This window comes from Alligator sinensis, unplaced genomic scaffold (assembly GCF_000455745.1).
Source record: "Alligator sinensis unplaced genomic scaffold, ASM45574v1 scaffold853_1, whole genome shotgun sequence".
In the NCBI taxonomy this organism is placed as follows: domain Eukaryota; kingdom Metazoa; phylum Chordata; order Crocodylia; family Alligatoridae; genus Alligator; species Alligator sinensis.
In genome coordinates this window covers 215,915-228,531 of record NW_005842005.1, presented here as the reverse complement: position 1 = coordinate 228,531, position 12,617 = coordinate 215,915, and the positions used below count along the sequence as shown (strand labels likewise).

The following is a 12,617-nucleotide window of genomic DNA, read 5'->3' as shown; positions in this document are numbered from 1 at the left end:
CCCCTGCCTCTCCAGCGGCGGGGGAGGGGGCGGGGGAACAAGCTGCCAGCAGGCCAAGAGGTCCCTGAGCTGCAGAGGGCTGCTGCTTCCCTCCATGGTGACACCCCCCCAGGGAGGGAATACGGAGGGAAGCACTGGCCCCCCACCCCCACACAGCTCAGGCAGGCAGACAGGGAGCGAGGAAAAAAGATCAGGCTCACTGCTTTTTTTTTTGTCTGCACATGCTGCTCCCAGGCTGCCTGCATGGGCTGCCTGCACCTGAGCTGCATGGGGCCCAGTGCTTCCCTCCACAGCTGTTGCACTTTGTAAGGTAGCAAACTAAAACACCTTGAAGGCAATATGCTGCTGACAGTGTAAACAGCAACACCATTAAAGAGGTGCAAAAGGGCATTTAAGCCACTTTAAAAGCCAATTTTGTGGCATGTACAAAGGCCCCAATTGCACTTTGGCCTTCCTGAGTACATCCCTGCATGCCCAAGCAATGCTCTTACATTCTTCCCTAGTTATTTGTCCAATTTTTCACTTTTTATAAGCTTCCCTTTTGTGATTTAATTTGCTAATCCAAACTGGTCTTCTGCCATACTTGCTATTCTTCCTATACATTGGGATGGTTTGTTCCTGTACTTTCAGTAAGGCTTCTGTAAAGTACATCCAGCTCTCCTGGACTCTTCTCCCCCTCAGTTTGGCTTCCCAGGGGATCCTGCCATGAGTTCTCTTAGTGAGTCCAGGCCTTACTCTGCTGCTGTCCATCCTTCCTTTCCTCTTTTACAACCTTTCCACCAAATGGGGTAGGATATAAAAGGAAGAAGAATTAAAATATTAAAATGTTCAGAATTTTCAGAAAAAGAATTAAAATGGAAATGTATTCTGTTTCAAATTGTGTAAAACAAAAACAACTTGGGCATTTTGAATTTAATTTTTGCAAAATGGCTATTCCATTTCATCATCAGTTCCACTATTTGTCCAACTTTGTAAAGCATGTTGAGATCTACAGATCAAAACCACTTTCCATTCCCGATACTGCACTGTAAAAGCTGGTGGGAATTTTTCCTCTGGTTCAGTAAGCACGGCTCAAGCCCTATTAAAGATTAACATTCAGATTGTTTCCTGATGAGGTTGTGAGGGAATGGGTATTTTTTAATCAGTTCACAAGACCACATAGGGCAAAATGAACCATATGGAAATCAGAGATTAAGAACATGTGACTTTCTCTAGTTGTTTTACTTGTAATGGCAGATTTTTTTTTTGTTTGCATGTTATCTAAGTTTTCCTCGGTCATTTAATTTATAATTCAATGGGAGACTTCCTATGAACAGAAATTATTCTTTCTCTTCATTTTATCATGCACTATAATCAATTCTTTCTAGTTCAGTTGTATAAACCTCCCTTAAATATAATACTGAAGTGACTGAAACTAGGAAATTTGCAAATAACATATGATCTTAGAATTTACTATAAAAAGTTAAACAAGATAGTGATATTTTCAACACAAGCACAACACCTCAGGTCTTAATTCAGCATAACAGCTAAACAGTTGCTCATTAGGGCTGTGTGAAGCTTTGGTCCATGATTTGATTCAGTGGAGATTCAGCCCAATTCGGTGGCCGAATCTCCAAATCCAAATCAAATCAGGAGACCCTTTAATCTCTCAGAATCGATTCAGAACCCTCTGGATCAATTCAGGGAGATTCAGAAAGATTCAGCGATTTGGACACAGCTTTAAATGTTTTTTCTACATACCTCAAGGTACCAAGTGGCTCGTGAATGCTGAGATGCTGGGGAGGATGGAGCATCCCACAGGAGTGCTGAGGGGCTCCCCAGTGTGCTTCGCAGCAGACCTGGAAGTGGATCGGTTTACTTCCAGTCCACTTCCAGGTCCCCAGTGTGGCGACTTGGCTCTTGGGTCTGGAGGAGCACCTGGGGTCTCCCTATGACCGATCGCTGAGCCGGGGAGGCGCAGGGAGGGCCCCTCCCACTCCTGGGGGACGTTCCATCCGCCTCACCATCGCAGCATTCACAAGCCATACCTGGTACCTCACAGTATGTAGAAAAAACATTTAAAGCTGTGTCTGTGGCTGAATCACTGATTCTCTGAATCAGCATCAAATTTTCAGATTTTGATTCAGCCAAATCGAATCGGGAACAGTTATCCAAATCAACAAATCAAATCACTGTCCCTGATTCGGGCCAAATCCAAATCTGAATTGAATATGGTCCGTTTCGCACACCCCTATTGCTCATCTTTAAGCATGTTAGTTGTCTTGACTATTCATGTGCTCCATTGGAGCTATTCATGCACTTAAAGTTGAGTGCCTCGGTACCTTGATGAATCATGGCTTTTATTGGCGATTAATTCACTCCCCTAATTACTTATATTTTGCTATGAAGCCCTAAATTTTAGGATATTGGCAAAATAAGTTTTTCCAAGATAAATGGACAAAGTAACTTTTAATAAACATTGTCTTTTTATTGCTATGCCCAGCTGTAAATCATGTCTTGGAAACAAAAGCATCTTCTTTTTCAATGTGTGTTTTTGAAAAATGGTATATTATTTTTCTCTTCAGCTGTTGAGACAATTTCCTCTCTGGGTCTGGATTCCCATTAATTTCTTATGGCTCAGAAAAAGTCACTCTAAGCCATAGGGAACAATTTTAGACTTACACTACTTGCATACATCATAATACATTTGCCTATAGGATTTCAACAAAAGCATGCTTGAGAAACGTAGATTTTCCTGACTGTAGTGGAGTTGGGTTCTTTTTTCCTTCAGTTTGGGCTGGCCCGTGTGCTGGCGACCCATATGAAATTGAAGATTTGTTTACTTTTAATAGGTACATCATAAAACTTAAATGCAATTACAGTGACAAAAGGGACTCTTTCAAATATGTGACATAAATGCATGGCCAAAAGACTTGTAGGATACAAACTACAGAGAGACAAATTGAATATTCATTGTTAATATAATAGGGAAGGACTGATGCATTGCTGTTACTTTGTTCTATAGTATCCTCAGATGATATTTTAAAAGGTGTTCAGAGGTTTATGGCTTTTTAGGGACAGCTAAAATTGTTTTCACACTTCTAGTATTGTTTTCATTAGAATGTCAAAAATATGTTTACAGCAACAGATTGAATTAGATTGAATTCGAAGGTGTTACAAATCATCCTGAATCCCTACTGTTACCTGCAGTTCTTCATTAGTTACATATCTTCAGGAAAAAAATGGGGGAGGGAAAGAAATGCTTTGTTTTAAAGTTCACAATCTGTATTCTGTCATGTACTCTAGCTCCCAGAGAGGGTATCTGGGAACTTACTCTGCTGTTTTTGTTTATCCTGCCAGTGTAGTATATTGATGAGAGGACTAAGGTCCAATGGTGTTAAAACAAGACATGAAATATTGATTAACTCTTTTTCAAAATTCCTTTTTACTCCTGAGTATAGCAGATTTCAGAAGCTGTTGTCAATATAGTATACTCTCCAATAAACCTCCATTATCGGAAGGGTCCTGATCTTCATAGTGTTCTGATAAATGGCTATTATGATTCTAAATGGTTAGCTTTAAAGGCTCAAGTTTAGTGTGTTTTTGGTGCTGAAGCAAGCTGCTTGTTTGAAGCAATGTAGCTCAGCATTTCAGGTTGCTACTTTGGAGTACCCACTTCTGTTCCCCACGTCTTGCTTGGGAATTATGGAAGCTGGAGTATTTTTTATGTTAGGCAGGAGTAAAAGAATCTGCTTTGAATAACTGGAGAATCTGTGGGATAGATAAAGTGATTTAGAGACAATCATAGAAGTGAACTAACAAAAAAAACTGGTAATGGAGGGCACAAAGAAAATACAATCTTGAAGTGAGTCACTTGTGATGGTTGCTGCATGGATAAGCATTTCAAGCATAAAACAGAAAGGAAGGATAGGAGAGGAATAATATTTGCAGAAAAGACATATAGATACCTCCTTGTTTACATTTCATTAAATTGGCTCCAAGATCATTCTTTAAATTATATACCTTTAAGTCTTTTATGCATCATGACTCTAATAACACTATTTTTTCTGAGAGATGAGCAAGTAAGTTTAAGCAGTTTCAGAATTATAAGGATGTCTGTCTATTACCAAAGTACAACAGTATTCAGTGTCCCCCTGGCGAAAGATTGATAGCCTTCATTTGATTTCCCTGCCTTTCTTTCCTACATGCATATTTTTCCTCATCACTAGCTTGAAATATCTTTGTCCCAATTTTAGCTTCCACAAAGCCAGCTGAATCTCATCCCTAGAATCCCCACATGGGGGTTCTGTGGAGACTGTAGAGCTGGGAGAATATGAACCCCTATCACAAAGGCAGATAGGGAAATGGAAATGAAAGCAAAGTATAGCCAAAGCCCCTTTCCTTTTTGGCGGTCCTGTATATGGTAAGATTTGGGAGTTGAGTGGTACAGAAATGTTCCAGTGAACAGTTCTACATTGGACAATGGCAGTACATTGGAACTGGAGTATTTCTTAGGAACATACATGCTGTTTTCAACAAGAAAGATTTTTTGGGTCCTGGCTAGAATTTTTTTTTTCTGAGGGGGAGGGAGCGGGGAGAAAAAGGTGGACAAGAAAAAGAGAAGAAGCATCCCCTAATAATCAAATGGGAACTTTTTTAGGGCCCTCATGTGGGGATGTAGGATACCCGTAGCTCAATACTTATTCAGAGTGAGAGTTTAAAACTCAGCTTCCTACACCTCAAAGAAGTCCCCTCAGCCCTATTTTGTAGCAAGTAAGTCACTCTGTTAGAGTATTCAACTTTGTTTAAAGAATTAATTCTTCATTGGTGCAGTAGTTTTCTGCATCCAAAGGGAGTGCCATATAAAGATCCTCTCTTTTTCCCTCCCCAGTGAACATTTATTTATTTATACAAAGTGGAACAGGGAGAGTGAGGAAGCAGTACAGCATCTGTATGACTATCTCTAGGTGAGATGTGGGAAGTCGTGGGTTAAGTTCCTGCTCCAATAGTTAGTTATAGTGGAACAGCTCCAAAAGGAGAGAAACCTAACAAAGTGTAAGCAGTAGCTCAGTGATTAGGGTATTCAGTACATATATACTAGGGCTGTGCGAAGGTTTGGTCCCTGATTCGATTAGGCTGAGATTTGGCCCAATTCAGTGGCCAAATCACTGAACCTGAATAGAATGAGAGGGCGTTTTAATCTCTTCGAATCGAATCGGAACCCTCTGAATCAATTTGGAGAGATTCAGAAAGATTCGGCGATTTGGACATAGACACAGCTTAAATGTTTTTTCTACATACCTCTAGGTAGCAGGGGCTCATGAGTGCTGCAATGCTAAGATGCATGGAGTGTCCCACAGGAGCATGGGGGGGCTCCCCAGCACGCTCAGCAGCAGACCCAAAAGTGGACCAAAAGCACTTCCGGTCCACTTCCAGGTCCACCAGGGAGCACTCCAGGGCCCACCCCTCGAATGACCCCCCTAGCTTGGCAACTGGTGCCTCCTGGGTCTGGCGGGCACCCAGGGTCCCCCCACGGCCGATTGTTGAGCCAGGGAGGCATGGGGGAGCCCCCCCCAGCACACTCCCCAGCAGACCTGGAAATGAACCAGAAGTACTTCTGGCCCACTTCCAGGTTCGCCGCTAAGCATGTGGAGGGCCCCCCCACCACACTCCTATGGGACACTACATGTGCCCCAGCACCACAGATATCATGAGCTGCACCTGCTACCTCAAGGTATGTAGAAAAACATTTTAAAGCTATATCTGTTTCCTAATCGTTGATTCTCCGAATCAGCATTGAATCTTCAGATTTGGATTCGGCCGAATTGAATCAGGGACAGTGATCTGAATCAACGAATCAAATCACTGTCCCTGATTCAGCCCAAATCTAATTCCAAATCGAATAGGGCCCACTTCACACATCCCTAGCATAAGCACTTCATGGGTTCAAGCCCTGTTCTGAATCAAGCACAGTAAAGACTTCAATTTAGCTTCCCTAAGGAAGGTACATCTCACGGATGTACCTTCCTTAGGTACAACTTGGGCATTGTGGGATGAGTGAGTTTCTCTCTGACTTTTAAAAAATAAATAAATAAAAAGTCTTGAAAGGTCTTAGTTCTCTTCCTGACGTGGAAAAAAACCTTTCAAAACTGGAAAATATTTTGTAGTTTTCTACTCATCTCTATTCAGAAGCCCCTTGTAGCCAAATTTAATTGAGAGAAAAGTGCAGACTCCTTTACCTTATGATGGAAAATAGACTGTTTCCTGACTGTATTCAAAATATGGGGACTATAAAAATACCAGACATTCAACTTATCCTCTCCTGTCACTCAACCCTCCTGAACTGAGCTCTGCATTTGGGCTATATTTAGTCAACTTTGGGACTTGATGTTTTCATTTGTCATCTGGAGTTTCTTTTACTGTTAATTTTCAGGGTATTATTTTCATTTCTCTCATTAGAACTGAAAGGAATACTTACATTAAGAAAACCTGGACTATAACCAATTTTTAAGCCATTAGTGCCAACTGTATTATCATTTATTTATGAGGTATTAAAGCAACAGATCTTGCTTCTTCTGATTATATGGTACTTCTGTTGACTCCCAATGGTACTACTAGTTTAAGTAATGTGAACAGGATCGGACCTTTATTTAACAAGTCATATATCTTTTATCCAAATAGGAGGCATTTAGAAACTGTGAGCCAAATCCTTTCTCGTGCAATTAGTTCTTACTCAATGGAACTAATGTGATGCATGAATAAAAGTTGCCAAATTGTGCCCAATTTCCTTACACTCCTCTCCCTGGTTCCTATATGTCATCTTCTATAATGAGAATAAAGATGAGTTGTATTTTTCAAGTCCTTTGAAATTCTGTTGGCCAATCGTTAGTTAACATAACCTTAAAAGTTTCGTGTCTGTATAGATTTATAGTATTCATGCAGCATGTAGTACATTGTGCCACAAAGTACTTCTAGTGCCCATGAAAGTGTGTGAGTGAACATGTATATGTATACACATAAGAGACTTCCCTTCTGTTAATGTGATGCCTGGCTGTACTTATAATCTCTCATCTTGTATTCTACATTAATTTTCATCTTTCTAATGTACAAATAAATTACTTACCATCTTATGGGGCTGGAATCGTTTGACTTCCAATACTTAGCATATGGTATTTCTTCTGTGGACTTATAGCTTGGAGCCCCAAGCTAGCGAGGAGGAGAGCGCACCTATAAATAATTCAAAATAATTGTATGTTTTTGACAGATTGGCAAGTTGCTTAATGCCTTTTGTCCCAGGTAATAGATGATATTTCTCTGATAAAGTGTTAGTAATTTCACATTGCAAATTTGTTGTGTGTGTTGTGTTTTTACAGAGTCCAGTCAGGTTCATATCTCAGCACTGGTTGGTTTACCTTAATTCTGGCTATGGATGCCTGCTATGGAATTCACGTCTATGGGATGATAAATGACACCTACTGCAAGTAAGATCACAGGAAATTATTTTCATGCATCTACAATTCTGATGTCTTGTCAAAATTTCACAATTCATTTTAATATCATAAATCCACGAAATGGATTAGGCAGCCATTTCCCACTGTTCTGCATTGATGTGACACTATATTGTCAGCATATTTAGTTCTGATATGGCATTTGGTGTTGATAAAATAAAAATATTTACAAAAGCTTAATGTCAAATGTCAGAAGAAACTTTTTTTAATCAAAGACTTCCTACAGTCTCTGAGTTATTTGGGAAACTGAACATTTCTGTTCTTTTGACAAAACTCACATATTCTTTCTGCTGAAACAAATGTGTAGAGGAAACATTAATCTGCTGGTTCATTGAATGCCAAATACACGTAGAAATTAAATGAATTGATTAGCTCAGGGTAGTTATATATAATTATGTATCACCAATAAATAAGCAACCTACTTCAGCTTTCTAGGTTTATATATAATTTGGTATGAGTAGCAGGGGGTTTCTAATTAGAAAATAAAACAAGTCCTCTGAGTTTGATCCAGGTAAGGTATGTAATTTCATACCCACAATTGTTGGTACTCCTGTTGTCTCATTCCTTCTATTGTCACAAGTATAATTCTGTGCCATCATCTTAAGATCTAAATCATTCATATTTAATCAATAGAAGAAGAAGAATGGAATATATAGTAAACATGTTTCTTATTCACAAAAGCAAGAGATTTATGCATGCAGTACTATAATAAATCAAGCCACATTTTCTTAAGTTGGATAAGTTCAAGTAAACCTTGAGCCTTCTGTGTAACCCCTTGGTCTCCTCACCTACCAGGGTAGGTGGCCAGTACCACAATCTGCCCGTGAAATCAGCCGGTCAACTCCTCAAATTGGGTCGTCCCCTACACATGGATGTGATTCTAAAAAATACAATTGCATTGTATATATTGGATTTCTTAGAAAACATATTTAAGCCTATGTGTTTTTAATTTTCTTTTCTAGGTCAGAAGGCTTTCGAAAAGTTCCTTACCATTACTATGAGCCAGGAAGAGATGAATGTGATGAATACTTTCTGCATGAAAATGCTCCCTATGGAGGCCATAGGTTTATTACTGAAAAGAAAGTATTTGCTAAGTGGGCCAAGAAGCACACAATAATATTTACGCACCCCAACTGGACAGTGTCTTGATGCTGGTTCCTTTGGTCCTCCTTTAGTAGCATAATATTACAAAATTGACTCAGTTTACACTGATTTTGCTTACATCTGACTGGACTTTCTCAGACTACCTGCCGAATATAAAACTGAAAAATTAGATGATGATTCAGCTGTTAAGCAAAGTTTACCAGTCTGTGGAAGGCAGATGAGTTTCTTGCTTTATCTCTTAGGGCTTCACACCACATAATGCACTTTATACTTTAACTGGATTTTAATTCAAGACAATGGCAGTTTTAAGATGACAGTGGTTTTGTGTTATACATGTTTATGCACGCAGAATGGTGGCCCTTTAATCTGGTCAATTGCCTTAGATAATTAAAATGAATATCTGCAGCCAGTGAACCTCAAGGTTTGCAGTACAAACAGCAATTTTCTATAAGGAAATGCAAGGAAACATAGGAAATTCTGAGGTAACTATGTATAGTAATCTTATATATGACTAGAAAAATTTTAAGGACCACCAAAGTGTGTGTGTGTGTGTGTGTGTGCACATTGACATGCACCTGAACAACCAAGGGTATATTAAAATAAGAGATGGAATAAATATGGTTCCTGATCTGTAGAACATTCCCATATAAAAGGTTATTCATAGGGTAGAAGCCCATGAGTAACTCAGGAGCTCTGAAAACTGACTTACCTCTATACTAGCTGGCCTATAACTGTTTTGGATGATGTTTCAAACATTTGCAGGTTTTAAGGGAAACATCTTTGTGTTAGCTAATATAAGTTCTCCTTCTGGGATATCAACCATAGTTGTACCAGGGTTGCAAAGCGGTAGCTTTACAAGCAGAATAATAACAAAATCTTGGAGAGTATTTGAGGTCAAGAGGGCAGAACTTGAAGTTATATCTATTCTGCAATCAAAAGACATAATTGCAGCTTGTGTGGCCAGACCCAAGTTAGTTTTAAACTGCAGACTTGCTGCCCAAGTATTTACATGCATACCTGGGCATTTTGTAACACATTCTGAATCATGGGCTGTTGTGGCTGTGCTGCTAGCAGTACTAGAGCAAAGTATGTTAAATGCTCACTAATGTATGTCTAAATGAGGTGCCATCATACCATGGAACGCAGTCTAGACATACCCTTATAGCATGTTGTTCCTGAGTTCTAACACCAGTTTGGACCGTTAACAGCCTGGCAGTTTGTTTCACTTTTCTACTTCAGTTTGTCCATCTTTAAAAATGGGGATAGTATTTATCTACCACAGAAGGGCATTGTGAGGTGTAACTAATATCCATGAAAGACTTTGCAGATAAAAAAAATGCAATGCAAGCATCTATTCTTACAACACTGATAGTACCCAGCATAAACTCTTGTATGTTGGAAAGCTAAGGAGACTGACAGCCATGTTAGGATTTGATCCTGCTGGGTGCAGGGCACTTCCTTTAATTGGGTGTCATTTTCAATAATGAGGTCCTCAATGTGTGGTGACTTCAGCTGAAACTGAGGAGTCAGCACCTCCCAGGGTTATCCCATCAATCAAGCTACTCAAGAATTATCATATTTGTCTGCCTCTACTTGAAACACATTGCTCTGAGTTTATCATCACTAAAACATTTCAGTTGCAGCAGAATTATTTTTAATGTGACGTAAATCAACAAAATATGAGAGCTTTCTTAACTGTATTTAAATTAACGTGCAAGTCTCTTTACGTTTGGAAGATTTGCTGGGAATATTTTAACTCCTGGAATTTCAGCTTCATCACTGTAAGAACCAATACTGTGAAAACTTGAAAAACGTATGTGTGGAACAGGCACACAGGTTTTACTCACACTGCTCAAACATTAAATGACAGGAACTTTGTATGCTTTTGTAAATCGTAAAAAGGGGAAAGTAAAAACCTATTTTTACATGTAAGTATTTATACACTTCCTGTATTTCCTATTGTATATTTGTATATATAAATCTATATTTTATATGTCTACAGAATACACGGTTTTTCTCATCATCATCAAGTGCTGCCCTTCCAAAATGGAGGAACTGCCCTTCACCAATGCTCTTGTTTATTCATTAAGTTCTTGTTGTTAGTGATGCCGTAGTTCATTCTCCTTTTTTTCTCAGGCCAAATTCAGGCATTTCTCATTGTGGCATCTTTTCCCTTTTGTTTTTTAAGAGACCAGAGTTTTTGCCACATGTGATTTAGTGATTGCTTAGTTGCACACGCTGCTTGGTATGCTGAGGACAAGATGTATCTTGGGGCAAGGCACTGGGCTAAGTCTTAGGAGATTTAGGTTCAAATCCTTGCTTTGTCACAGTCTTCTTGTGTGGCTTTTGGTAGGTCATTTGACCTCTCTGTGCTTTAATTTCTCATTTGTACAACAAGAACTATAATCTTTCTTTACTCCCACTCTTTGTCTGTTTTGTCCATTTGACTGTAAATTCTTTGAGGTGGGTACCATAATTCACGAAGTGTTTGTACAGCATTCATGAGAATAGGCCATTTGTGACCTCTAGTCACTACCACAATATACAAATCATAATTATTAAAATGACTGCTTCCTGTTGTGGGAGTTTAAGATCTTCTGTAGATCAAAACAGCAAGGGATGAAATCAGGTCAGTATGGGAAAAGGGTCATGGAAAGATGAACGGTTACAGCAGTGAGCTAGATTTCCTGTTAAGGGCAAATGTATCTTGTCAGTTTTCAGATGGATGACGGGATAGACTGAAGGCTAATAATAACAAATGCAATGCAAGATTTGAAGGAAGAACATGAGGATACTGGGGATATAACACTGGGATATTCTATGCATACTGGGAAAATGGACAGGTCACTTATGGGAAGAGGAGTCAGTCCTGTCCAATAAACTACGCTGATAGAATTTACAGACTAGTGGGGAGAGCAGGCTACAGCTAGGGGTGAAATATGGGTAGAAACTGTGCCAACGGGGCAGAAGAGCTTACATGTAGAGGAAGATCCAGCATGGTAGATACTAGATTCCTCACAGCTATAGCCTGCAAGTCTCTTACAGTACACCATCACCCTCTCTGATGGATATAAACAGGACAGCACATTAAATATTCTTTCCACCTCTTATCAGTCGTGTTGGTCCTTTTTTCTGCAGCCAGAGCCTAAAAGAGCACCTCCAATTGCATCCGATTGAGCATTATGATTGTTGAGACCCACTTTTCTCTCCATGGGTTTGCTTCATTTATATTTTATTGTGTATATAAAAGATGAAGAAACTGGTTTTGAAAAAATGTCTCCTTCCTTATCCAAAAAATATGAATGAAAGCTGTTCCACAGTAAGTACAGAACAAGGATTTCATGTTTATATCTGCAAGCAGAAAGGACAATAGCGTTCAAGCCTGAAGGCATGATATTTTTATGATAATTGGAACTTGCTCAGATTACCATATATCTGTTGTAAAATATATGAAGCTTTATTCTGAAAAATAAACAGGGTAAATTCAAATATTTAAATGAATTGTGTCCCAGAAAGAGGAAGCAGGTGGTGTGCCACACTAAAAACCAGAAATGTCAAATTCTATTAATTTTAAAACTTGGAGACTTAATTTGTTTTAAAATTTGCTATGATGTACATCAGGGGTGGGCAAAATACAGCCCGCGGGCCAGATCCAGCCCACGAGATCATTCTATCTGGCCCGCAGGGCCCCTAAAAAATTTAGAAAATTAATATTTTTCTGCCCTTGACTCCTGTCAAAAATGACAGGAACCAAGGGCAATAGGACCCAGGGGAAGCCCTGGCAGGCTCTCACAACAGCAGGGCCTGCCCGGCCCCGCCCCCCCAGACGGAAGGGCCTTCTGGCCTGGGACCATGCGGCTGCCCCACGCCGGAACTGCAGGTAAGGGGAAAGACGGGGGAAGGGCAGGGAAGGAGCCTGGGGAAAAGTGTCCCAGGGAAAAGCTGAGTGGGGGGAAGGAAAAGCAGCCCCTCACCCGCCCTGTGGCCAGCACCCCGCGCTGCAGGCACTTGAAGCCCGGCTCCGGC

At 39.9% G+C, this 12,617-nt stretch overlaps 1 protein-coding gene across 1 annotated transcript in view; it reads left to right on the top strand.

Moving 5' to 3' along the window:
• Positions 1–9,173, top strand: part of ST6GALNAC3 (ST6 N-acetylgalactosaminide alpha-2,6-sialyltransferase 3) — a 368,411-nt gene extending 359,238 nt beyond the window's left edge. The window contains exons 4-5 of the mRNA XM_006021761.2: positions 7,353–7,460; positions 8,450–9,173. Coding sequence (XP_006021823.1) covers positions 7,353–7,460; positions 8,450–8,636 — 295 coding nt within the window. The 3' untranslated portion in view covers positions 8,637–9,173. The remainder of the gene's footprint in view (positions 1–7,352; positions 7,461–8,449) is intronic.
• Positions 9,174–12,617: the final 3,444 nt, after the last annotated feature.